Raw genomic sequence first — 25,383 nt, forward strand, 5'->3', positions numbered from 1 at the left:
GCTCTCAAATGCTATTGTCAGTTAGAGAGTATATCGCCGCAATCCAATAGGACAAACATGAAGATCGAATCATCATAGTTGCCAAGGCATTATCTCAGAATCCCGTACTTTAGTCAATTATGGCTTGGTTGAGCTTTGCAGGAGTTTTGTTCAGAGATGATGCGAACAGCCCATTGGTTGGTTGCATATTGATATATACCGCAATGCGAATCTCTGTCTTACATATCCTTATCGCCATCGTGAGATCATTTATCTCATTTGGCACACTTCAACATCATCATTTTTTGTTTGATTCGATCTACTGTGCTGGAATTACAACATAGCACATTGGGATAATCTGAATTAGTGAATCATTGATTCACAAGAGATACCATAAGGAAACTCTGCGCACAAACTTTTAGTTGCTTTTGATGAATCGGTCAGTACTGATGCAATGAGTCATAAGTTTTATCCTCAAAACCACAACAACAATCTTCTTGGGAGAACGGGTAGTCTGTCAGCTTATTTGAGGCTTGACAACCTATATAATCCTTCACACCACGACATCCAACATATACGAATGCGAGTATTTACTACGTACTACTCGGTGAACCATATTGCGCCATTCCTAAGTGGGGGGCAATCACAACAAAAAAGCAGTCAATCCACTCAAAGATTGTTAGAATAAAGATCATTTGAATAGAGTGTGGCGATAAGCCTAAATGTGTATCAAGAAGCAACCTTATCTATGTGGATTAAAAAGCAGCAAAAGATACAGATAGAGAGAGGGAGGGAAAGCTTGCTCAATTTAAATCGCTAGCCCCCAAATTTTTGATTCTGTAATGGAGCACAAACGTTGTAATTCACTTGAAAAAACTGCGCCTTTTCCACCGTTTGATTCATCAACTCATTGTTTATCGCACTAAATTGAGCTTCCGTCCCCTCTAACTTCTCCAGCACATTCACCACTTGATTCCAAGAATCTTGATGCCTCGTCTGAGAAATTTCATGTAGCTCTCTCAGGCTGCTTTCCAGAGTTTCCAAAAGACCATCATATCTTACACTTAGTAGTCCTGACTCTGCCTCGTGGCGCTGTTGTCTCGCCCAAGCAGGGTATTCTGCTAAGACTGAAGATATGCCTGCAATTTCTGCTTGCGTAGTAAAAACTGTCGAAGCGAAACTTTTAAGCTCGGTGATTATTGTATGGCATGCATTCCCTTACTCATCACCCTCAGGCGTTGGCAATTATGCAACTGGAGTTGTAGATTCTAATGAGTTGAATGCACGCAGTTCTTGGAGGCTAGGAATTTTGATTCTTTGAGAACTCTCTTCATCTTCTATGTCTTCTCAAATTGCCAACCTCAGACTTGAAATTGCGAGGCAGAATGGTCGTGTCCAGTTCCATGAGGACTGGCGGGAAAACAATTGAAGAAATCGTCATCAAATTCTAAACCATTGTAAGCTTGAGACATAGATTGCAATGAATTCTGATCCATATCCGTAGACTGTAAACTGGTAGAGGCAAAGGGCGAGGTATGAAAGTTGATACTCGGGTCCATAGGGGAGGTCATCGGCGAATTGTTCCCAGTAACTCCGAAGGCAAATGCTATGCATGGGATGACAGAGCAACTTGTTATGGCCGAGGACAAGGCGTTGCGACAATAGTATTAAAACGCCTCGACGCTGCGTTGAAAGATGTAGATTTCGTCCATGCAGCGATTCGACACTTGGGATCTGGTCAGGACGGGAAAAACAGCTCTGCTTATATGGAAGCACAACTGAAACTCATAAAAGAATGCTACAACCGCGCAAGCCTTGATGTAACAGAGACTGGTTATGTTGAAGCCCACATGACGGGTATTCCCACCGGAGATCTGATCGAGGTGGAGGCTCTTGCGCGTACGTTTGGTAAGTCTAGAAAAGCAGATGATCCAGTCATTGTTGGCTCAGTAAAAATCAATTTCGGGTGCACTGAACCGGTCATTGCTGCCATCATCAAGACTACATTCATCCTTCGACACGGTCTTATTCCACCTAACCTAAACTACAAGAACACAACCCAAAGATCCCCATCAAGGATTGGAAATTACAGCTTAGCGCTCTCAACACAATTCTTGCAGCTGTTACTTAGAGGTTTGACTTATCTCCTTATTCAGGTACCGACAGTCTTTACGCCATGACCGGAAGATAAACCTATGCGAGCTTCCATCAACAACTTTGGATATGGTGACTCAAACACTCATCTCTTCATGGAGCGCGCTCCTAGCAGTCGACTTCAAGACGTGAGTCGCAACGGAATCTCTAGAAACCCTGTCGCAAGTCGTATCTACATTGTCAGTTCCAAAGATTCGATGGTCAATCAAGACGCAAGTAAAAGACTGGCAGCTTGTATCCACGACTCGATATCGAATAGCAAAGAGTTATCACCAGCAGACCTTGCGTATAATTTAGCGAAACGAAAATCTCGCTTCTCGCGTGCAGTGGAGATTATGTAAAGTTAAGAGCCTGGAAGCATTAGTCGAGAGTCTAGAACATCCAAAACTCAAAATCTCCAAAGCACTGAGGAGTACTCAGATTGGGTTTGTATTTAATGGCCAAGGTGCTTAGCGGTATGCTATTGGGAGAGGATTGATCACTTCGTACCCTATCTTTGGGTCTCTGATTACGAATGCCATTTAAAAATTTAAAATTTTAAGGAGTAGATTGATCGTTAATTTGTATGCATTTCGCGTCGATAAGATAAATCTTGAGAGCTGACACCTTCAAAGTTCAAGAGTAACTCATGCGCGATGAAGAGACCACACGTGTTCATCAGATTGACATAAGTCAGCCTATTACTGTAGCTCTCCAGATGGCGCTTGTTGATTTTTTAAAATCTTGGGTTATTCAACCTACAGTAGTGACGAGCCATTCGAGTGGAGGGATCGCGGCTGCGTATGTTGTTGGGACTTTGACATTTGAAGAAGCCATGGGCGTCGTTTATTTCCGTGGTAGACTCGCTCTCAAACATCAGATGATCTCACCTCTCAGTGCAGGTGTGCTCGCAGCAGGTATAATCTTTGAGAAGGCTGCAGATTACATCAAGGACACCTCCAGGGGCAAGTTTGTTGTTACCTGTGTCAATATTCCGGATGGTGTCACGCGCTCAGAAGATAGTGCAGCTATCGATGAGGTAGCATCTCAACTAGATAAAGATGGCCTTTTTGCCAGGAGATTGAAAGTTCTTTTAGCATGATACTCTCATCATATGTAGAATATGGCTCAAGATTATACAAACATCTTGAGAGAAATTTTTCGCACGCCACGAAGTTGGACAGGCGCTATTCTCTCCTCTCCAGTGACTGGTGAAATTCTTACATCAATTGTTTATCAAAGTCGAATGATAATTATGTGAACTGACCAAAAAATCAAAGTCCTTAAACAAGAGTAGATCTCTCAAAACATGTCGCAAATATTTTACCCACTAACCATCTGCAGCTATAAATACTCTATATTTATCCACAATATCACTCACTTAAGATCATACCACTCACAAACTTATGATTCTTCCTGGTTTTGTATAAGCCACTAGGTAGTACTGGCTACATTCAAGAAGAAATAGTATTAGCATGAATGAGATTTATGTCGAAAGGTAAGCAACGATAGATGTGAGAGATGGCGGCAAATATCAATTTTCAGATGTGCCAGACAGATTTAAGTCTGCTAAGTTATTGTGGATTGACATATCTGATCTGATGTCTGATTCTCACTCCTAAGGTTTGGATTACCGAGTGGGAAGTAATGGCCAACGGTTTGACTGCTCGTACTTGTTTCAACGAGTCTGAAAATCTCTTTCCGTTATGATTCTCAAATGCAATTTCTCACTGGAAAGAGCGAATTTCGAGAAAGTCAAACAATGCAAATGGCTACTCAATCTCGCCCTCTTCGTTTCTTCCGTTTCTTCTGTTTTTCTTCCCTTTCGTCTTCATTCTGCATACAGCGAATTAACAATAATAACAATCATACCAATAATAATAATAAAATTTTATATCCTTTTTAGAAACAATTTATATATATATATATTTATGTCTACTCCTATCGATATTCCTCTCACATTCTCCTGCCTGCGAGCTGCGTGGCGTGCTATAGGGCATGATGGAAAGACAATTTTGTTGGTGATGGGGTTCCTGGGAGGATTTATCCTCGCCAGCGCAACGAATCTACACTTCAATCAGTGTAGTTTCGGCCTCTTCATCAATCACCATCATCATGCGGATGGCCCAGCAGATCTTTCAACGGAGGGGAAGTGATAGTAGCGTTTTGGCATGGCAGTGAGTAATGACACGCATAGTTATCCGCCACTCTCTGACCTTCTTTCATAGGTGGCCCCGTTGTGGCACTGGCCTGTAAGACCAGCCAATCGACAAGTCCTCGTCGTTGAGTAGCACGGTACTCCGACGCAAATGGGCACTTGATTTCTAATGCCTCCGGTTCTCGGCGGTTGTTTTGCGATCCCCATAAAAATTCGACAAGAAACGGGCACTTGATTTCTATGGCTCTGTGGTCCTCTATTTGTCAAAGTAATCAAATAGTTCTGTCGACGAGTGCTTGGGCAAGAAATGGATATCTGAGTCCTACAGTTTTCGGCAGTTTTCTTTCTTGGTCCTCGTCTAGAGTGGACCTTGTTTACAACAGCACTTCTTAGCACTTCTCAGCGGTTCTGCAAACTACAAAGAATACTAAAATAAGTAGAGGGCACTTGGTTCTATTGTTCTTGGTTTCAGCAATTGTTTGGTGCTTGATTACAACAATCCTCCTCAAAGGCGCTGAAGGCTATAATAGTTTTGAAAGTGATGGAGCGTACTTCGACAGGAAATGGGCACTTGATCAGTTTGACTATAGCTTACTCGTGCTTTATACGATACAAGTGCGGAGCTTATTTGCTTTCGAAGGCCCTGCTGATTATAGCATTTTAGTAAGTTGTCACTTGGAGATTGCCTGGGCTGCCATCATTGGAGAATGAAGAGCGAATCGCCATAGACTGGTACCATGAACAACCCGTGGAAATACAATCTCAGGGCTCTACTTCTGATTGCTATGGCTCACTTCGTCTGGGTTGCCATTGTGGGATCACCATAAGTCTCATTAGGCTGATGCATGATAGATATTGGCAAAATCTTTTGGCCTCGTGTTTGCACATCAAAGCAAGCCACGCAGAGTTCTATAGTCTCTTCCTGGTATGGGAACAATCTACAACGACGAACCAAGCTGCGATACGAGCAAGCTAGAAATCGATCATCACATTAACATGGCCGGAAGAGAGAAATTCACTGACTGATTGGAGATGCTAGCCTGGTATGCCCCTTGCAAAATTTCGTTGGCAGCAACTGGAATGAATTCTTTGAAGCCTATGTTACAAGGAATGATTCCTGGAAAGTAAGAGTTGTGGCCCCGGCTTATCGCATATTACTTTATTTTGTGACAAAATCTCTGCAAAAATGTTGTTTTCTTATATTAAATTAATTTTTTTTTTAATTCTTTAATAAATCAAAGATATAATTTGAAAATTGGTTATATAAATATTAGTTATAATTAGTTTCTTAGAAAATAAGTGAATTATTTTTAATAATTTTTTGAATAAAATTATAAGTATTTAAAATTGGAAATTTTCAAAATCTTTAATATGTAATATTTTTCTTGTATAAAAAAATCACTTTTTTTTTCAAATTTTCAGAAATTCTAACTTTAAAAATCTATAATTTTTTATAAAAGATTATTAAAAATATTTTATTTATTTTTTTGAATTATTTTATTGATTTTCTATTATTTATATTAGTTTCAATAATTTAATTCATTTATATATCGAAATAATATATAACGTGGTTTATCATCATGTGGGCCATATCATTATGTGAGCTATTTTCATCTCAATTATTATATTTAAATTTATATTATTCTACAATTATTAAATTAATTAATTGAAATTATTAAGAATCTAATAATCTAGGATTTATTATATTAATTTAATAAGTTCTTGAATTATAATCTAATCTTTTATATTTACTATAGTATCAACTAGAAGATGCTTTTTCATTAGAATTTCTTTTTTTTTGATATTTATTATGTTAAATCTGAATATTAATTTTTTGTTGAGATAATATATTTTTAGTTTTTTGTTTAGTAAGTATTCCTTTATTATGTAATTAAATCTTTTTAGTATATCGACATTTACTTAATATCTTATTTGTTTTTCGAAATATATGGTTTTTTACACTTAAAAATGTATTCTTATAGATTAATCTTTTTGTGTCTTTGGTTAGAATTAATATAATTTCAAATATAGGTATAGAAGAGTTTAATTGATGATAAACTATTCGAAATTTTATTAAAATTGATTGTGAAAGAGCTTCAATCGGATTGTAAGTGTCACGGATCGCACCCAATCGCAATTGCGATCGCTTACGTGCGCATTTGCGTATGCGTTCGATCATGTGTACATAGTTAGTATATAGGTGTGCTTTACGAGCGCTTTGCTCTTGATTCTGTAGTTGTAGATTCTAAGGATAAATTGTACCCTGCTCTCGCAGTTCTTCTAAGGCAAAGTGTCACAGTAAGGGGTTTAAAAGATCTATAAATCTAAATCGAAAGAAGGGGAAATAAATATACAAATTCGAATATTTAGTTTTGAAAGTACAATTTCAGAATCAAATGATATTAAATCTGTTTTTCGAAAATCTACTTTTATATTTTGAATTGTAATTGATTTTTGATATATAGCTTTGAAAACTATTAAGAATTCAATCTTCGAAATATAATTGATATATATTTTGATAAATTCATCAATTTGAATGCTATATAAATGTTTCAAATTATTAAAATAGTTAATATCAAATAATTGAGTTAAATGATTTGAATATAATAATAACTTTAGATATATTATATTATTTGCTTTACAATATAACTGAAAATGTATTAATTTATAACTTTTATATCTATTTAGTATTAATATTCGATATTTGCCCTTTTTTTGATTTAGAGTATATTTATCGAAATATTTCAATTATTCTAAATCTGTTTTATTATTTATTTATTTATTAAAAATAAATTTAATAACCCAATTTATAAGGAAATCGATTTCAATATATTAATTGGAAAGATAAATCTATCCTTGAATTATTAGAAATAGGGATAGAGTTTTACTCTTTTCATTATTATATATAATCGCTATAGCTTATTCTTTATTATCTAATTATATTATTTTGTTTCTACTATTTCATTTAGCATTAATTATAACCATTCCAGAATATATTATATCTATTATAAAACCGATTTTATTAAAATTATAGAAATCACAATCGAGAATATTATATTTTGTTTATATACTCAAAATTAAATAAAATCAGTTTTTAATAAACTTAAAATCTTTATAAAGAATTCTTTGAAAATTATAAATATAATTAAAATATATTTTTAATTTTATATAATATTTTATAAATTAATAAATTCAAAGCTTTTCAATTTTCTTTACATCTCTTGATTTGAGAATATAATTTATTATATTTTTTATATCTTTAAGTTTAAATAGAAACTCTTTATTATCCATATTAATTATATATTAAATAATCACTTTCTTTTTTAATTCTATAATCTTATAGATTTTATATTGATATTCTATACAAAAGATAAAACTATCCATTCTATACTAAATTATTATATATAGGATATTATATAATTTAATAACTTTCCGAATACTTAATTTTTTATCTTTTTGAATAGTTTTAATAGTTAGAATAATTTATGTTTTTTTATTAATTGTTTTTATAATAGATTATTAATAAATTGTGTATTAAAGTAAAGAGATAATAATTGAGGTGAAAGTGGCCTATATGATGATATGGCCTATATGATGATAAACCATGTTAATTAAAAAATTGAAAAAATAAGGGTTTTTGGTGTGTTTTCGTTAAGTGTGCGATAAGCTGGTGCCTCAACTCTTATATAACTACGAAAATTTTAATCTCTCACTTTTTGACACTCTCGTCACAATTGGCAGGAACTTGGGAGTGGAAACCATTTTAAATGAAGCTATTACTACGTGGCCTCCAAAACTTGATCTCGAATGACCTGGTACGAGAGCTTAAACACCTCGCATCCCCTTGATGGCGACCTTGCTGTCAAAGCTGAAGAAAATTGTGGACTCGATGTTCTTCTTCGATCCAACAAGTCCTTTCAATTCTGGAAAACTCTCGCCATGCTTTTCCAATCGGCGGGAAGCTTCATTAATAACTCGATGGAGGTCCGCTGGTTCCACGGTGCATGTCATTTGCCTTTCTTTTATCAATTTTTCAAATTGCTCGATGATGGACCATTTTCGTTGAATTTGGTAGAAGCTGCTGATGACGACAAATGGGTCAGCCAAAAGTAGAATCTTATTGTGGAGGCAGCTGGGACAAGCTTTGAAGATCGAGAAGGCCATGGTGATAGTTCGAAACGTGGGTTGGTGAGGTCTGAGTTTTTGAGGATGTTGATTGAGGGGACGATGAGGGTCTGAATCTCGAAAATTTTGGTTGAGACAGTGATAAATGGATAACAAGTACGAATTTCTGAGTTATCTATATTTGTGGGGGATGTAACTTCCGAACTAAGGAAGACTTGTGCGAAGTTATTCAAAAATTAGAGTTGTGACGAATATCACATGGCATAGTGATTAGTTCAAGGCTAGCTTGAACTAAGTAATTATAATTATATAAGAGATGAAGAGATCCGGTAAGGATATCTCTTTCCTCTTTAGCTTCCTTATTCTAGTTGTTTGACCTCTATCGATATGCTCTAGTATGTGATCGTAACAAGACTTAGTGCTACCAGAAAATCTTCCACACTATAGGTAATATACCGTCTTACTATCATATAAACTAGATAGAATTTAGAATAGATATACTTAGGCTCAGAACGAATGAAACAGAAAATTTAGCCTCATTCTCATACATTGCCATATAACTCTTTCGGTTGTAAGTCGGAGCTGTTTCAATATTCTTGCAAGAAACGAGTGATTCCTATGTACCAATCTCCAGAAGAACAACGCCCAGGCTATAGATATCATGCTGTATAATATAACTTTCTTCGGGACTCGGGCCTTGACGATGCGGATGATGGTAGAGGTTTGTGTCCCATGCAGAGTTTCTTGATCGCCGTGTTCAACCATCGGCCATGCGAAAGTTTTGAGAACCTACCAGGAAAATTGAGTCAAGGACCGAGTTTTTGTCTTGGAATTCAAGGATAGTATCAGGGCGGATGGTCTTGTGTACGAATCCAAGAGTGTGCATATAGCTGATAGACTTGACTAACTGGTTTGCAATTCTGAATCGGTCCGTAAGAGTATGGCTGATCTGTGATGAGAGATAATCGCGAAGACTTTTGGGCTCATCACTGAGCTCTTGAGGGATTCGGAAGATAAACTCAAAAGAAGATGGCTTCCTATTGCCGAGTTTTATGGCCCGAATTACACCTTGACACTGAAGTACACATAGGTCTAATGGATCTGTATTAGAAAGCTTTCTCGCCAGCTCTCTCGCATCTTGCATTTGTAAATTGACATCGCCATCGGGATCGCATGGGACTGAGTTTATCAAAACCCATTTTCCAGAGTCACTTCTTTGGACAACCTTGGCAGATGCAAATGGTATATCGCGTACTGTTGAATAATTCAGACCAGCGTTTGACGCGATCAGGGGCTAAGGAGGAGGGTCTAAATACAGATTCCTTTTGCAACCCAGCTCTTCTCTCTTCATAGTTTACAGTATTGATTGAAACTATTCGATTCCTACATTTTTTTGATACCTTCACTCCGTGACATTAAATCTCATTACCATTTTCCCTACTACGGAAAATACATCTAAATATTTCTGAAAATAGTTTCTCACTCTCCCTGGTGTAACTAATAACGAATACTTGACCGAAGAAGGGTGCAAGAAAGAGGGAAATCTTAGGGCCCAGGGCGAGAAAGAATTACCGAAGCATTTGAATTCGCTTAGGAGAGCAATGTAAGAAATGGAAGAGGGGCAAGTGCATTTTTATAGCATAAGTTCGATTTGCAAAACTGTACGAGATGACTGAGTTGTGGACCATGGCAGCTTGCTGGCCTCAAGAATGAAACGAATATGGCTCTTCGAAGCTAACGCTGGGAGCAATTTGTTATTTTAGAAGCATGGGAGCATACAGCCACTTGAACCACTTGACAAAAGGAATGCTGGATGACCTCCACGGTGTTGAGATCTCAATGCGGACAGAGATGTGATATAAATCTCATTTGAACCATCATACATCAGAACTAGGAAAACAAATCAATTTAGCGCAATCGATCGATATCGTAGCAATGTTGAAAATCAACCAACATGCACATGCATGATGGTTCGTGTAAAGATCCATCGATGACGAGGCTGAATAGCAGCCTTGTTTTAATTGGTCAAGGCTCGGTCTCGACAACCATCTTTAGTTAATGCGAATAGACAGCATCAACCAACTTCATGAAACCATATCATCAACAATATGAGTTCCGAGGCTTCGCGGCCATTAATTCTACCTCAAAATCGGAAACTACGGCACTTACAAGGCATATACGTCCGGAATCTGACTCTTTCTCGTCCGCGGGGAAAAACAATCGACGATGCAGGTCTAAATAAATCACCACAGAAGCTCGAGGCTTTGCGCCGCGAGTCGCAATTGCATCATGCGCAATCATCGGGGGATTTACGACCTTCTGCAAGAACCAGGAGATCAAGTTCCAATTGGGTAGGGGCAAGTCCGTCTATAAGACAGAAGAAATTGGAGGATGTAAGGGATAGTCGAATGGCAGATAGCTTCTTCACATTGCATTGCGAGGGACAGGATGATCCGATATATATCAGCGAGGTTGTAGAGAAGGCAATGAATCCTACGTTTCGATCCTTCGATTTGTCTTCCTTTGGTCCTGCGACAACGCGACTCGATACTGTTATTGTAAAGATATGGGTTAAACGACAGGATTTCGTTCCATTGATCGAAGAGGAAGTCAATCTTCAGTCGTTGCAATTCTTAGGGCGATTGGAGAATCACCCTTTCCCATCCAATTCTATTATTTTCCAGCTCGTAGACGGCATATATACCATTGATCTTACTTCCAAGCCACCTCGACCAAGGCCTAGCATTGCGCTCCCCACATCCTCCTACAATGCACTGATGCGCCTCTCAAATCTCGATGAATCCATCCAAGATGCCTTGGCTACCCGCGAACAACTGACTTCTCAGATAAACAACATACTTACTGACAATACTTCTCCGTCAACATATATTCCAGTTGCTAAAGAGTCCCTCGCTCTCGCCAAACGTTATGTTACCACATCCCGTAAACTCCTCCACCAATCCCAAACTCGTCAGCACGATCTAAAAACATCTATATCTTCACGGCGCGCCGCCATTTCCTCCGGGTATGCCGTCCAGTCTGCCGCCGAGACTGACGTTCAAAATGCCCAGGAACATCTCAACAATTCCCGTACTCTCCTCATAAACACAAAGTCGCTTATTCGCGATCATCGTCGTCGCCTCTGTGAAGAACTCATCGAAATATACCCCATCGAGCCCACCTCTCACCCTCTTCTTTTCACAATCTGCGGTCTCCCTCTCCCAAACACCACTGATGACGATAATGTCTCTTCTGCCGACGAGGATGTCGTAGCCGCCGCTCTAGGCTATGTCGCGCAATTGGTCAATCATCTCCAGTATTATCTAGGAGTTCCACTCCCCTACCCCATCACACCACATGCTTCTCGATCTCTTATCCACGACCCTATATCCCTCGTACAAGACCGGCAAAGAATTTTCCCCCTCTATCCCCAATCTGTCATTCGTTTTCGCTTCGACTGGGGCGTATTTCTCCTGAACAAAAACATCGAAGCACTAGCCGAATCTCAGGGTCTCCGTGTCCTAGACATCAGACAAACAGTCCCGAATCTAAAATACCTATTGTACGTCTGTAGCGCAGGCTCCGAAGAATTACCAGAAAGGAAAAGAGGCGGGGTCAAAGGATTACTAATTGGAGGTGCTGGAACCATCAGAGGAGGAAGTAGAAGGGGAAGCCAAGATAGCGCGGTCACGACGGGGGTCGGTGATGCGGTGAGAAAGGCATTGGAGCATGGAAATGGGGAAATCGGTCTTGGATCGGGCATGGAAAATGGTGCTAGAAATGGAAATGCACAGGCAGCGCATAATGGTCAAATTCAAAAGGAGCCATTGGTCATGGCAGGACATAGTTTGAGGACGAGTGGGTTGAGAGAAAATGTTCATTAGATGAAGCGAGGTAATCTCTGGGTTGGGAGGGCTTGGATGCTCTTAAGTATATACTTAATAATGTGTTTGCTGAATATAAACTAGCGTAGAAGAGGAAGAGCGAGAGCAATAGCGGAATCAAATTAATTAATGCTTCGAACACACGTATGCATGCATATCACTGAACCTTTTTATGAAAAAAGTGATGAAAAAAGATGGGAAGGTTAAAAGTTTTTGTCGCAAATGTCGAATCCGATCAGAAATGAGTCAAAGACAATAGTGCAGTACTGACGAATCGCAAATCAAGCTGGTGACTATCGAGTCTCATTTGAATCTAAAATATCTAACAACTCTTCTATATCTGAGTCCATTCAACGAAAGTTCAAATATGAGAAGCAAGAAGTGTTCCATAAGCGAAAAAGAAATACACGTATCATAAGCCTCCGCTAGATATCATTGAAAACACAGTCCCGTTGCTATGAACACACCCTAACGCCATTATTTTCATGCAATCGCATTTCTCTATACCTATACATTAAATACTATCTCCTATTTCTTCGCTCCTCCATTTCTGAGGACAGCAGCCGGAGACATGGCAGCCACACCAGCTCTCTCTCGCATGGCTGTCATTGCTGCAGTCACTGGTGTTTGCACACCACTTGCTGGGCCCGGGGTATTGGCTCTTGTGGCTGGGGCACTTCTGTTATGTGCCATATGACTCTGTACAAGATGACCAGCTGCCAAAGCACTACACAAAGAAAGTTCACCAGCCAAGACAGCTGCGGCGATTACACGTGCAAGCTTGCGGGCATTGTCACCAGGGTTCGTTGGGTGAGAGCCCCTAACACCAAGAAGATCTAACATGGCACTTTGAGGCTCAAGAATAGTACCACCGCCCAAAGTACCAACTTCGATAGAAGGCATGGAAACACTGATTTGCAAGTTACCGCGAAGACTGTAGAATGTTAGTCAATATTTCATTGGACTTCAATATAAGCAACTTACTTCTTCATGAGTGTGATACAACTACTGCTCTCGACTACTTGTGCGGGGTCTTGACCAGTAGCCAAGAAGATTGCAGCGACGATATTAGCAGCGTGAGCATTAAAACCACCCATAGCACCTGCCATTGCACTTCCAACGAGATTCTTGGCGATGTTCAGTTCGACCAAAGCATCTACATCAGTCTTGAGAACCTTGCGAACGACATCACCAGGGATAATTGCTTCAGCAACAACACTTTTACCGCGTCCATCGATCCAGTTAACAGCAGCAGCTTTCTTGTCGGTACAAAAGTTACCCGAGACGGAAATGATTTCCATATCGTCAAAGCCGCATTCAGTAGACATAACTTTCAGAGCGTGCTCAACACCCTTTGAGATCATGTTCATTCCCATTGCATCTCCGGTGGTGGTTTTGAAACGAGGGTAGAGATTCGTACCTGCCAAGGCTGTCTTGATAGATTGAAGTCTTGCGAATCTACTGGTAGAATTGAATGCTTCGGTCATAGTCTGCTGACCAGCTTCGGAATCAAGCCAAACCTTGGCGGCTCCTGCACGTTCAAGAGTTTCGAAAGCAATACATGGGCCACGAGTCATACCATCACCAGTCAAGACAGTGACAGCACCACCACCAGAGTTGATGGCCTTGCAGCCACGACTAGTACTTGCGACAAGAACACCTTCAGTCGTAGCCATAGGCAAGAAGAAACTTTGTCCATCGATGACAATTGGACCAGCAACACCAAGAGGCAATGGAAGATAACCGATGACATTTTCGCAGCAGGCGCCGAGAACACGATCGTAGTTGTAGTGCTTGTATGGCAACAATGAAGTTTCGAGAAGATGTGTGGTTTCCGAGGTAGCAGGGGTTCGTGAGATGATGGCACGTCTGATTTTCACAGCACGAGTGGTATCTTTAAGAGTTTTTTCTAACGAGTAGCCAGGAATCTTGCCTTGCATGGATAACTCTATGAGCTCCGCATCATTCAACTCTGGTGCACGTTTCGCTTCGAGCATTTTTTCAAGCTCTTGCTGACTTCGGCGCAATTGAGATTGAGTGGTACTCTTGTCAGGCATAGTTAATCCCTCGTCCTCGTCGTCAGTAGAAGCCGGCGTTATAGCCGGCGTTCTCGCGGGGGTCAATGGTACATTATCGGAAGCATTAGGATCGATATTTGCCAACCTCAATACAGGGGTAGACGCAGAGTTGTTGAATCTCTCAGCCTGGTCGAGCTCCTTGGGATCAACAGTGTGGTGTGGGGGCATTTGAAGTGGTTCCTTACCAATACTCCATTTAGCGGCATTGAAAAGATATCCATTGAGCACAACACTCAATGTGAGAGCGACAACGATCCATTTAGAAAGAACGGGGTCCTCAAAACTCTTCAAAAGATTGTCCACAACTCGACCACCCATTCCATATTCGGCAAATTCAGCATCAAAGTCATCCGCAGCATGTTTACGATGCTTAGGTGCTGGTTCAGCGTAATGAATTGAAGGATACTCGAGCTCATATTTGATTGGCGTAAGTACTGTCACAATTGTTGACTTATCATGGGCTTTTGCCATCTCGGCAATCATATCCAAGCCGCTTGATGCAACTTTGAAGGGATCCATTGGCGGTGGTGTCAAGACACTTGAGAAACTAGACCCGGAAAGCATGTTTGCACCTGGGAATTGAATACTGCTGTTCCCGCCTCGGAATGGGATAGTGCAGAGGTTAAGAACATTGATAATGATAAACCCAGAAACCATCAACCCCTTGAATTTTGGGATGCTGCTACCCTTGACCTCACGGCCAAAGATGTTTGTCTCGCTAGTCTTGGAACCGTCAGCCTGGGGCCAGTCGTCACTTTTGGCAACGTTCTCAGCTACTCGTGGGCTAACTCCGTCGTCTTCCAATGCCTGGCGTAGAGCAACATGACGTTTGATTCGGTTAATTTCAAGCTTAACACTCAAAATTGCAGTATAGAAAGTGAACAAGAGAACACAGTCGAAGAATAGAATCCAGGCAGCCAAGAAACAGAACTGCTGAAGACCTCCCTGGACGCCAGAAGCAGCTCCCGCGATCAATATGCAAATTTCAATGGCATAATCCCTGACAATCTCGAATCCCTTATCGCTTATAGCAACTTGGACTGCATATTGAATGGAAGCAGGAGATACGCCGTGCTTCTTTTCTGCCACTTCAGCATTAGGTCTTTGGGTATTGAGTGACGCCGACAAAACGGCCTTTGTCAAGACAATAGCCTTCTCAAATCCAATAGTCACAACGAGGAAAGGAAGACCTTCCGACAACAACACCATGTTCATGGGAACACCCAATTTTGTAGTGACGATCAACCCGAAGAGGAAGGCAAAAACCGATGAGAAGAGCGTGGTAGCAAAAAGCCAAAAGTTTGATCCCATACGCCTCATGGAAACAAACAATGAGACAAAGGTAAGATGCATCGATATGTAACCGAGTACCATAATGATGATGTCAAGTGTCTCGGCATTCTTGAGAAGGTCTACAAATTCAGTCCAAGCGTTTGATGCCCATTTTCTCAATCCTCCTTTGGTTTCATCTCCCTTTGCAGCTTTCATGATCCACATCTTCTTCTCCTTGATGAGCTCTGCCTCCTGTCCTTGGCGAGCGCTGGGACCGGTGGGAATTGTAGCAGCGGAATTGGGCAACTCTTGAGATCTGGCGAGGAATTCAGGGGCTTGATTGTAGGGAAGAGCAAAAGCTAAAGTACTGTCTTGTGACAAGGAAGCCAGAGGGTTCGAAGTTGTTGGAAGAGGAGTGACTGAAAGATTTTGTGGTAATGGCACTGAATCCGCTAATGGGGCTGCTTGCAAAGAATTGGCAGCAGCAGAGTCTGGGAAGACGAAAGTCAAAAGTGCCAAGTGATCAACGTGAGATGGCACAATTTCCGCATCCGAGGTCTGCCATTTCCAGGCAGTCTCGGAACTAATCTGCAGTTGACGGTTACCAGCAACGAGAGAGCTCCATGTTGCTTTATCGGCACCACTGGCTTTCACCGAATCAAAGAGACTGCTGTCCAAAAGTCCCATGTATGTTGTACTCGCCAAAACCGCAACTATAACGATAGTATGAATTGGATGTAGACATGCTCGTCGGGAGAGAAGCTGGAGAAGTGGGGTGACCTTTTTATTGAGCCATATTGGGGAGGCATTGGTTTCAGTGGTAGACGAGGCTCCCCTGAACCGCGAGGGTAGGAACGAATTTCCGATCATCGTGGAAGAAGTACAAGCAGGCTTAGTTGTAATCTAAATCAGAGCCATCGACAAGGGAAGTATGTAGTTCTGTTAAGGCTGGATGTGAAGAACCCGTTAGTAAATGAGCCAAAAGCGTGTGTCGAGCAGATGAGCAAAGCTGGGGATAGACCCAAGACGAACGAAACTCCCGCGCTCTCATGTGCGAAGCTGACGGGAAAGAAAGCTCGCACAATCGACATTTCTTGAGGTAAATGCATGGCGTGTAAGAGATTGCAACTTACCAGTGTGCTTTTGAAGTTATCTGTCTCTACAACTCCAAGAATGGCGATGAGATACCTTTCGAAAAGGAAAAAAGGAGTGATGTGCTGGTGTTGAGACCGAGCAAAAAAGAAGAGATATAAGCAAAGATAGAAGTGGCACAATATCTCCTAGAGGTGGGATATCTTGATTTGTGTGACCAAGAGAAAGGGATCAAAGGACGCAATGGAGATTGATTGTCATGTAATGTTCAAGTAATAGTTATCACATAAAAATCCACTGCGAGAGTTTAAGCTTTAAGAAAGAAGGGACTCCATAATGGAAAGGAACCTCGAGATATTTGTTGACTTTTTGCTTGTCAATCAGGGATCAAATTAATCATTAGTTAGGCGGTGACACTATCCGCGAGTTAGGTCGAAAAGGGATTAGTGTTGGTATCAAGCATGGTTGGTGATAAAGGAAATGAGAAAAGTCGATCTTTTGGGAAATCTTTTTCATTTCAATTCAATTCGATTCAATTCAATTCAATTCAAACCACGGAAAAAGATTCAATTTCTTTCTCTCAGATCCTTCATATTGTTCTTCCATCCCTTCCATCCCATCTTTATATTGTTCTTGTTCTTGTGTTTGTGTTTGACTCTTTACTCTCACACATTCATTCTTATATCTACCAGGTATAGGTATAGGTATCTCTTCTTCATCCTACACAAACCAATCCATCGACCACTACCCAAGTCTACCGAGTATGCTATGAGTTTTCACTGGATCCAGATATAAAACAAAAAAGACTCAAGGGCTCATCACGCTGGACAGCTGTTCCGACTGTCTGTTGTCCTGTCCAAGACGTCTCTTCTGCAGGAACAAGTCTCTTTCTTTTCATTGACCAATTCATCAAGCAGATATCAGAAGTTCTGAGCCAATCATCTAATAATATTGGCTAATGTCCCGTCCCGACAAATCAGCATCAGTTGTCCGTATCGGGAATTGAAATAAGCTTCCTCTTTCTACCGTCCCTTCCAGCTCCTTTCTCTTCCTTCCATCAAGAACTTCTACCATGACTACTATCAAGACTAAATCACATGATACCACTATTGGTATGTATTGGCATCAAACCCTTTTCATCATCAATGCAGATGTTTTCTTGGTGGGGTTGATGTCAAACTTCTATCTTTTGTTACTACTGATACAATCTCAAAACAGACCACAAGTTGGTTCATACTTTGTCGGATAAGAATAAACTTTGGGAATCTAATCTATTTTGCCGATAGTTACTTCACCAACAATCGATACTGGTGTTACATTGTTACATCACATCAGTTCAATTCAATCAACATCAAATATCCATCGTATCTATTCAACTAACACTATCATGTCAACTTCTGATGCGTCCATTTTCAAGCCTGCTCTAATTGTTGTAGATCTTCAAGAGGATTTTTTACCTCCAGTAAGTTACAATTCCGACCAACTCCACTCTTCTTTCATCCATCCATCAATTCATACTAACAAGTCTTCAGAATGGTTCTTTAGCTGTGACCAATGGTAGAGATACGATTCCTATCATCAATAGCCTCCTCAGTCTTCCATTTCACCTCAAGGTCGCCACCAAAGATTGGCATCCTTCAAATCATACATCTTTTGCTTCAAACCATGCAGGTAAACAGCCATTTGCAGATTTTACCACGATCACCAACCCATCCAATCCTTCCGAGACGTATCAGACACGTCTCTGGCCACCTCATTGCATTCAGGATACGCTCGGCTCCGAGTTCCCATTTGAATTGGACACAACCAAGTTTACCCAAACTATTCTCAAGGGACAAAATCCCGATGTAGAAATGTATTCGGCATTTTACGATCCCTTGAAGAGTCCTCGGTGTAGTGATAGTGGATTAGCAGCCCATTTGAAAAATGAGGGAATAACCCATGTCTACGTAGTAGGTCTAGCTGCCGATTATTGTGTCAAGTGCACTGCCGAGGATTCCGCGGCGGAAGGTTTCAAAACTTTCATTCTGGAAGAGGGAACTCGGGCCGTTGATCCCAAATCATGGAAGACTATGAAGCTGGGTTTGAAAGGTGTCAAAGTTGTGAGTGTGACTGGAGAGGAAGTCAATCAAGTAAGAAGGTTTAGCAATTGAGGGAAGATCTAGCACGGATGTCAAATTACAATTCGGTCTTTTTTCAATGACTGTTGGTTGTGCCGAAGATGTGCTGAAAGCAAAATCATGCAAGTATCTCAGGTGGTGACACCGAGTACAATGTCCGTACTTCAATAACCTTCTTTATGAAGGGGAAGTCACTGTATTGCAAACATACCATTTAAAAAAAATTAAAATCATAGAAATATCAACCAGATATCACAACATTATCTACAACTTTTCAAATTGCAACCTTGAATCATGTAGTACCACAATCTCCTTGTCTCTTCCCTCTCCACGAAATTTCCCTTATGATGGCGTGAAAAGATAACTACTCAGGTTATTGGCATAACATCATATTGATCAAGATGAAAAATATAGAAGTCATGTAAATCTATCATACGTTTAGCTCATCCGCTTATCACAATATTAGAAATCTCAGGCCCCGATAACAGATTTTCATCATCATATGCTTACGCCAATTCATAAATGCATAGGTACCTTTGTATATACTACAAATGTACCGGGTATATAGATATCTTCAAGCGAAAAGAAAAGGAGATGCCTCTCTTTCTCGTCTACTAGGTACATGGTAGCTAGACTGAGAACCCCGGCAAAAATCAAATGCTCCCTCAATATTCAAGATCAAGATCAAGATCAATGTCAATATCAGGGTTAAAGAAGTAGTTAGCTAAATATCTAGTCAGAATCTAGGATGTATAGCAGAATCTCAAAGTTGAGTAGGTGTATGTTGTGTTTTGTATGTTATGTGTTGTGTTGTAGCTATCCATGTAGATGGATGGATATGATGTATCAGATATTAGATGGGTATTAGATTACTGATGTATATTCTTATCTTCTCTCTATCTATCACTCATTACCTTTGTAAATATGCTAATTTGATTTACTGTTTCGGGATGTGCAAGATGTATATACATGTGGATAGAGTCTATCTCATTATGTCTTCCCCCATCTCCCTCCCTCTCTCTTCTTCTCTCTTAGTATCCATCTCCATTAATCGACCTAAGGGAGTAGATACGACTAACATCTAATAACCAAACCACTCATCTAAAATTCAGATTCCATCCATATCCATCGATCCACCTCTCCATCTCTGCACCTCCTACCCTATCCCTCCAACTGTATTCCGCAACCCACGCTCTCCCCTCAAAAAATCAACAAGCAATATCCAAAATACACAGCCAGCGAAATATATAACAAAGGAAATCAAGAAAATGATAAGTTTAATATATATTTATCCATTCACCTACTTACTTGCCTACCTACCTACCTACCTACCTACCTACCTATCTATCAAGCAAAACAAGAAATATGACTAGATCACACTTCAATAAGCACAAGCAGATACGCACACACATACTCTCTCTCTCTCTCTCTCATATATATCTATGTACATACATATATATACCACCCATCCCATATCTTTAGATAACCACAATATAATATACATCTCTCATCTCTCATCTCTCATTTCTCATCCCCCGAGTCCAAAGCCAAATCCAAGTCCAAATCTAAGTCCAAAGTCAGTAGGGAATCCATCTCATCTCATGATCTGAAATCCCCATAGTCCCATAGCCCAATAATCCAATAATCCAATACCTTAAAAAACCCCCAATATTTCTTCTTCTCCTGAAACAAGTCTAGTGGCTACTAGGTACCTATATCTACTCACTCACCCAGGAATCGCTACTCACTAACCAACCACACGCATACGAGCTACGAGCTACGCGGTATGCAATACCTAGTGCCCAGTACCCAATCACATCTGCATTCGCATTCGCATTCGCATCCACTTCACAAAAACGCATCAGAAACGAGAGGAGAGAAAAAAGTACTCCCTGGATACCTAGCTATCTAAATAGATATTCAAATATCCGAGTCATGGATTTATTTCCTCTTTCCTCTTCTTGCTCCCTCACCCACACCCACACCCCCTTCAAAAGTATAGGTATATATACAACAATTTTAAGATGCATCAAAGAGTACAAGTATATAGATCCATACGCATACTCATACTCAAAACAATAAAGTACAATACAAACACACGGACCAAAAAAAATTACGTAAAACATGAACACATAAAAACGTTATAGCATAATTCTTCCTATCAAAAAATGCATCATTAGACCCCATCCGTTCATCCATCCATCCATCCATCCATTCATTCATCCATCATCAAAATCATGCTAATCCACCAGCCCCTAGAATTTCCTTCCCTTCCCTTCCTTTCCCAATTCATCCTACTCCTACATAGCATCACAGACACAGAAATAAGACATATCAGAAAGTTCCTTTTCCTTTGCACTCCCTTTCTAGAAAATCTAGATAATCCATTCCAATCTCCCAATCTCCCAATGGATTCAATTCAATTCAATTCAATTCCTATAATAACGTATCATATATGGCACACACATCCATCCAATCAACTGGTATCACTATCAAAATCCGAAGAATCCCACCCGAAATTCATATTCCATCTCGCCTACTAATTCATAATACTCGTGAGCAATGTATGTTTGAGCTTGGGTTATCGAGCCGAAGTTTCGTGTGTCTCGTTTGTTGTATCATTAGAAGAATCGAGGGGAGTTTCGGCGTCTTGAACGGCGACTGATGGTGAGAGCTTTACTTCCGGATCTATATGAGTGGATTCAATAGGTGCTGTATTACTATTCGACTGCTCTTCAAGCTGCCCATTTTTAGCTTCTCGACTACTAGGTCGTTCTATGAGACCCTCATGAGAGCTAGGTATAGTAGGCGTATTGGCTTGACTGCCACCTCGTTGCCCATGATAATGTATAACTTGAGGTGGAGCTTGACCAGCCTGTGTTCCCAGAAGATGTTGAGGATATAGGTGTAAATCTTTAGAGGATGTTGAGAAGGTAGATACTACAGGTTGTTGATACCCATTGCTCCCATTACTCGAACTTGGGTTGTGTCCGAATGCTTGGTTGTGTTCCGCTTGAGTAGGTGTACCTGAGTCACCTCCCACGGGACTAGAAAGCTCAACTTGTCCTGTTAAACTGTTTAAGCCTCCTTGAATATCTCTCAGTAGCCTAACATATTCTTCAGGAACCAAACCGCTTTCCTGTGTTTTGGGATCTTCTGCGACAAGCCAACCTTGGCCATGTCGATATGAGACCCAAATTACTTGTCCCTCCACCAAAGGCAATTCATTTTCATTCTCTCGTTCAAAGTCAAATAATGCAACGGCTTTACCATGCATCTCTTCGTCCGGCGAGGCAATTGTAAACTGATAATCACGAGAATATCTCGATTCATCATGTCTAGTCATGCCGGGCGATGATGCAGTACTCGAAGCATCAGACTCCGAGCGGTAATCTTGGCCACTCTCGTCTGTATATGAGCGACTGGGTAAAAGGCCAGCGAAGTGGGAATCTCGTTGACCTGGAACATTATACGGCGCTAACATTGAGCGTCTTGCCAACTCCGAGGGGTATGTAACATATTCTCCACCAGGTCCATCTGCCTCCTCTCCTTCATTGACATAATATCTTTCGCTATTATCACCACCCCCACCGGCAAAATATCCTCCGTCGTCCTCAAAGTTCTCTTGACTTAGCATGCTTGTTCTGCGCTCCCCATCCCTGGGCGTTCTCCCTCTCCCACGCGAATGTCCTCCGTATTCTCCCACTGACGATTTGTGCTTCCTGTGGCGTGAACTAACGACAACCGGGCTTTGTAGATCCTCATCTTCACTCCATGGTGGTCCATCACCAAAATGTATAGGCGCCAATTGTTCCCCTTTCATAAATCCATCACCACCCCATGGACCAGGTCCCCAAGATCCGCGATTATCCCATGAAGTTGGAGGGTCTGACAATCGTTTATGCGACTCGCTAGCTGGTGTCGAGAGGCCCGATGGCGGTTGGGACGGCTCTAGAGGCGGTCCATAGTGCATAGGATGCAAAGAAGGGTATGCGAAATCGCGAACTGTTGTATATGAAAGGCTAGAATGAAAGACTGGAAAGATATGTGAAGGAGGTCGCGAACGTGACGGCGCAGAATAATTCGAGTATTGTGATAACCTATTCTTTGAGGCATGAGATGTAGGACGTTGCAGAATTGGTCGCTTTGCGGTTGGTGAAGTGTTTAAAGGTGGGAGGGAAGGATGGTTAGGATTCGATGAGGGAGAACTAACTGGTGGTGGGGACGTAGCTGGAGACGTTGGAGAAATTACGGCTGCCATATTGAAGCAAATGTGTTTGCGATCAACTTGAAGGCTGCGCTTTGAGGACAAAATTGTATGCTTTGGTTCAGACAAATGGGCCCAATATGAACAATTACTTGCCCAGCAAGCTTGCCGTTATATTTCGCAGTAAGAAGGCCGGCAGAAAGACAGTCACTTGCCGTTCAAGATTTGAGATTGAAGGGAGGATCTAATGGCCCTAGCGCTTAGAGCAAGCCCGAGGTTGACTTCAATTATGTCGAGTATGAGACGGAGAAAGGTATCGTCGACGATGTATATTAGGAATGTTAGATAGTCGTTCAAACGAGTTGGTGCTAGCGCGGCAGGCGCGCAGTTGCAAAAGGATAAATACTGAGGGGACGAATGTCAAATTCTTGATAGCGCTTGTCAATAATTGAGGTGGGTTGTGAACTTGTGTGAGCGTATAGGTTGATTGGAGTTCGAATTCAATGTTAAAAAAGATCAGAGGAAGCTCGTGCGTATTGTCAGACCTTTTCCCTTCAACTTTCAAGGTATCCAATTACAAACCAACAGGGCTCCAACGAAACAATGAAGCAAAGAGCAAAGAAAGGAGTCTCTGGAATTGCAGATGCAGGAAATTGTTGACTTTGAAGATTCACAAATCGACAGAGTAGTCTTTGCGCCGAAGGGATGCTTTGCTTTGAATTAACGCTCTAAGTAAAATGACTAAGGCGAAGTTCCTTTGAAGCTGCGTGAGTTGTCTACGAAGCGCCGAGGGTTCAAGGCTCGAGGTCCTTTTTCAAAATTCTCTTGGGTGGATTTCGACAAGGGACCCCGCACACTTCGAGTATTTGACATGGAAATTAGGCAATGAATGTATGCAAATAGCAGTCTGGGATGTATGAGTGGATGGTAAGATGGAGGAAAACGGTGGTACTGTGAACATAGGTAGGGAGGGAGAGGCAGGTATTCGAATTCGAATTCGAATCAAAAGAGTTATACGATCGATGTACAGATAGATTTACCCCAGAGTACAAGAGCAAAGAGACGGAAAAATCGGAAAAAGAAAGGAAAGGAAAAGAAGAAGATTGGGGTTTTGAAGTTTGTACTAAAGTGATAATGGTAAGTCATACAAAGGCGTTTCTACCTCTCTCCAGCTTGAACGGAGTACAATACCATACCTAGAAGAAGCTGGGAAGGTTGATCATAATCGAGAGAAGTAGGTAAGGGCAAAGCATATATTATAGAAGTTTCAAGACATGTGTGTGTTCACTCATCGCTCATCGATCTCCATTCTTCATTCTTCTCTCATCTCTCATCACACCTCACTCTTTTTGACCTTTTCATTTCGTTGTTGAGTTGAGTGGCTTACAAGTCACTTGGTATGGAGAATACATGCGCTCTCTTCGGTTTCGGGTTGGAAAGTCCGCTTCTTGTTGATGTGATTGATCAATTTGAGATGAGTGGGCTTTTCCGTTGATGCCTTTACAGAATAATTTCCATTTCCATTTCCATTTCTGTTTCTATTTCGGTAACACGTAGGTAATCATGGTAATGATCGTTTTTTTCTTCCCAAGTTCCGTTTCAACGTTTCAGACTTGCAGAAGAACCAATCATATGTCCAGAATCAAACTCCAAATTGATGTAAACATGCACCTGGGTGCCACAAGCTGCAAGTACGAAGTAGTTGATCAGCATGTGCTTTCTAGTTGGCTCATCTTTTTGGATGCTACGATACCATACCTAGATACCTACTTAGCGAGCTAGTAGTATTATATACCTTGTACGTGCTACTCTCCGTAAGAGCTAAGCAGGATGGCACGCTATTCAACATAATTCAATATCATTGGTTCAATCTTTCTCTCTCTTAACCGAAAATTTTCTTAGCTTCATTATTAATAAGCTTTCAAGCTCTTCAATGTTTTACGGCTGTACTTGTACAACATTACAATCAATCATACAACACCATTATCGTCAACATCACTCTTGATTTGACTTGAATCAATGTCTCTTGCGATTCTCACTCTACTTGAAACTTTGCAGTAGAATCTGAAATGTTTGGTATGTACAATATCCTGAAAGAAACCAATATCTTCTTTGGTCTTCTTTCTTTCTTCTTTTCTCCCTTCCTCCCTCATCCCGCTGTAGCAACCTGATGATTCCTATTATTGGAGCTGTCTTATTAAAAACTGATGACACAATTTTTATTTACGCAACTTAACAATATCTGAATGCTCTTCAAAATAGATCTGCTTATGAGAACACATACATTTGTGCGTGTTGACACGTAGCTGACTTTGAACATAGCTTCTGCAGTAAT

The 25,383-nt window shown here is 40.7% G+C and overlaps 7 protein-coding genes across 7 annotated transcripts; 3 read left to right on the plus strand and 4 right to left on the minus strand.

The window, feature by feature from the left end:
* Positions 1 to 1,514: 1,514 nt before the first annotated feature.
* On the plus strand, positions 1,515 to 2,474 carry EAE97_001125 (uncharacterized protein; the record flags this gene model as incomplete). Its single annotated transcript, XM_038871635.1, has 2 exons — positions 1,515 to 2,112; positions 2,167 to 2,474. The coding sequence occupies 2 exons, from the start codon at positions 1,515 to 1,517 to the stop codon at positions 2,472 to 2,474; spliced, it is 906 nt and encodes a 301-aa protein (XP_038737536.1).
* A 5,621-nt stretch (positions 2,475 to 8,095) lies between these two features.
* EAE97_001126 (uncharacterized protein) lies at positions 8,096 to 8,434 on the minus strand (the record flags this gene model as incomplete). Its single annotated transcript, XM_038871636.1, has 1 exon — positions 8,096 to 8,434. One exon carries the CDS (start codon positions 8,432 to 8,434, stop codon positions 8,096 to 8,098), a length of 339 nt encoding a protein of 112 aa, XP_038737537.1.
* A 718-nt stretch (positions 8,435 to 9,152) lies between these two features.
* On the minus strand, positions 9,153 to 9,811 carry EAE97_001127 (uncharacterized protein; the record flags this gene model as incomplete). The annotated part of the gene is made up of 2 exons (XM_038871637.1): positions 9,153 to 9,649; positions 9,796 to 9,811. The coding sequence occupies 2 exons, from the start codon at positions 9,809 to 9,811 to the stop codon at positions 9,153 to 9,155; spliced, it is 513 nt and encodes a 170-aa protein (XP_038737538.1).
* A 692-nt stretch (positions 9,812 to 10,503) lies between these two features.
* On the plus strand, positions 10,504 to 12,279 carry EAE97_001128 (uncharacterized protein; the record flags this gene model as incomplete). The annotated part of the gene is made up of 1 exon (XM_038871638.1): positions 10,504 to 12,279. The coding sequence occupies one exon, from the start codon at positions 10,504 to 10,506 to the stop codon at positions 12,277 to 12,279; it is 1,776 nt and encodes a 591-aa protein (XP_038737539.1).
* Positions 12,280 to 12,807: 528 nt separating this feature from the next.
* EAE97_001129 (uncharacterized protein) lies at positions 12,808 to 16,499 on the minus strand (the record flags this gene model as incomplete). The annotated part of the gene is made up of 2 exons (XM_038871639.1): positions 12,808 to 13,213; positions 13,264 to 16,499. The coding sequence occupies 2 exons, from the start codon at positions 16,497 to 16,499 to the stop codon at positions 12,808 to 12,810; spliced, it is 3,642 nt and encodes a 1,213-aa protein (XP_038737540.1).
* Positions 16,500 to 17,269: 770 nt separating this feature from the next.
* Positions 17,270 to 19,233, plus strand: EAE97_001130 (uncharacterized protein). The gene is made up of 3 exons (XM_038871640.1): positions 17,270 to 17,833; positions 18,008 to 18,183; positions 18,254 to 19,233. Exons 1-3 carry the CDS (start codon positions 17,794 to 17,796, stop codon positions 18,872 to 18,874), a joined length of 837 nt encoding a protein of 278 aa, XP_038737541.1. The 5' UTR covers positions 17,270 to 17,793; the 3' UTR covers positions 18,875 to 19,233.
* Positions 19,234 to 21,422: 2,189 nt separating this feature from the next.
* On the minus strand, positions 21,423 to 23,102 carry EAE97_001131 (uncharacterized protein; the record flags this gene model as incomplete). The annotated part of the gene is made up of 1 exon (XM_038871641.1): positions 21,423 to 23,102. One exon carries the CDS (start codon positions 23,100 to 23,102, stop codon positions 21,423 to 21,425), a length of 1,680 nt encoding a protein of 559 aa, XP_038737542.1.
* Positions 23,103 to 25,383: the final 2,281 nt, after the last annotated feature.

This window comes from Botrytis byssoidea (genome assembly GCF_014898295.1).
Source record: "Botrytis byssoidea strain MUCL 94 chromosome Unknown BBYS_002, whole genome shotgun sequence".
Taxonomy (NCBI): Eukaryota; Fungi; Ascomycota; class Leotiomycetes; order Helotiales; family Sclerotiniaceae; genus Botrytis; species Botrytis byssoidea.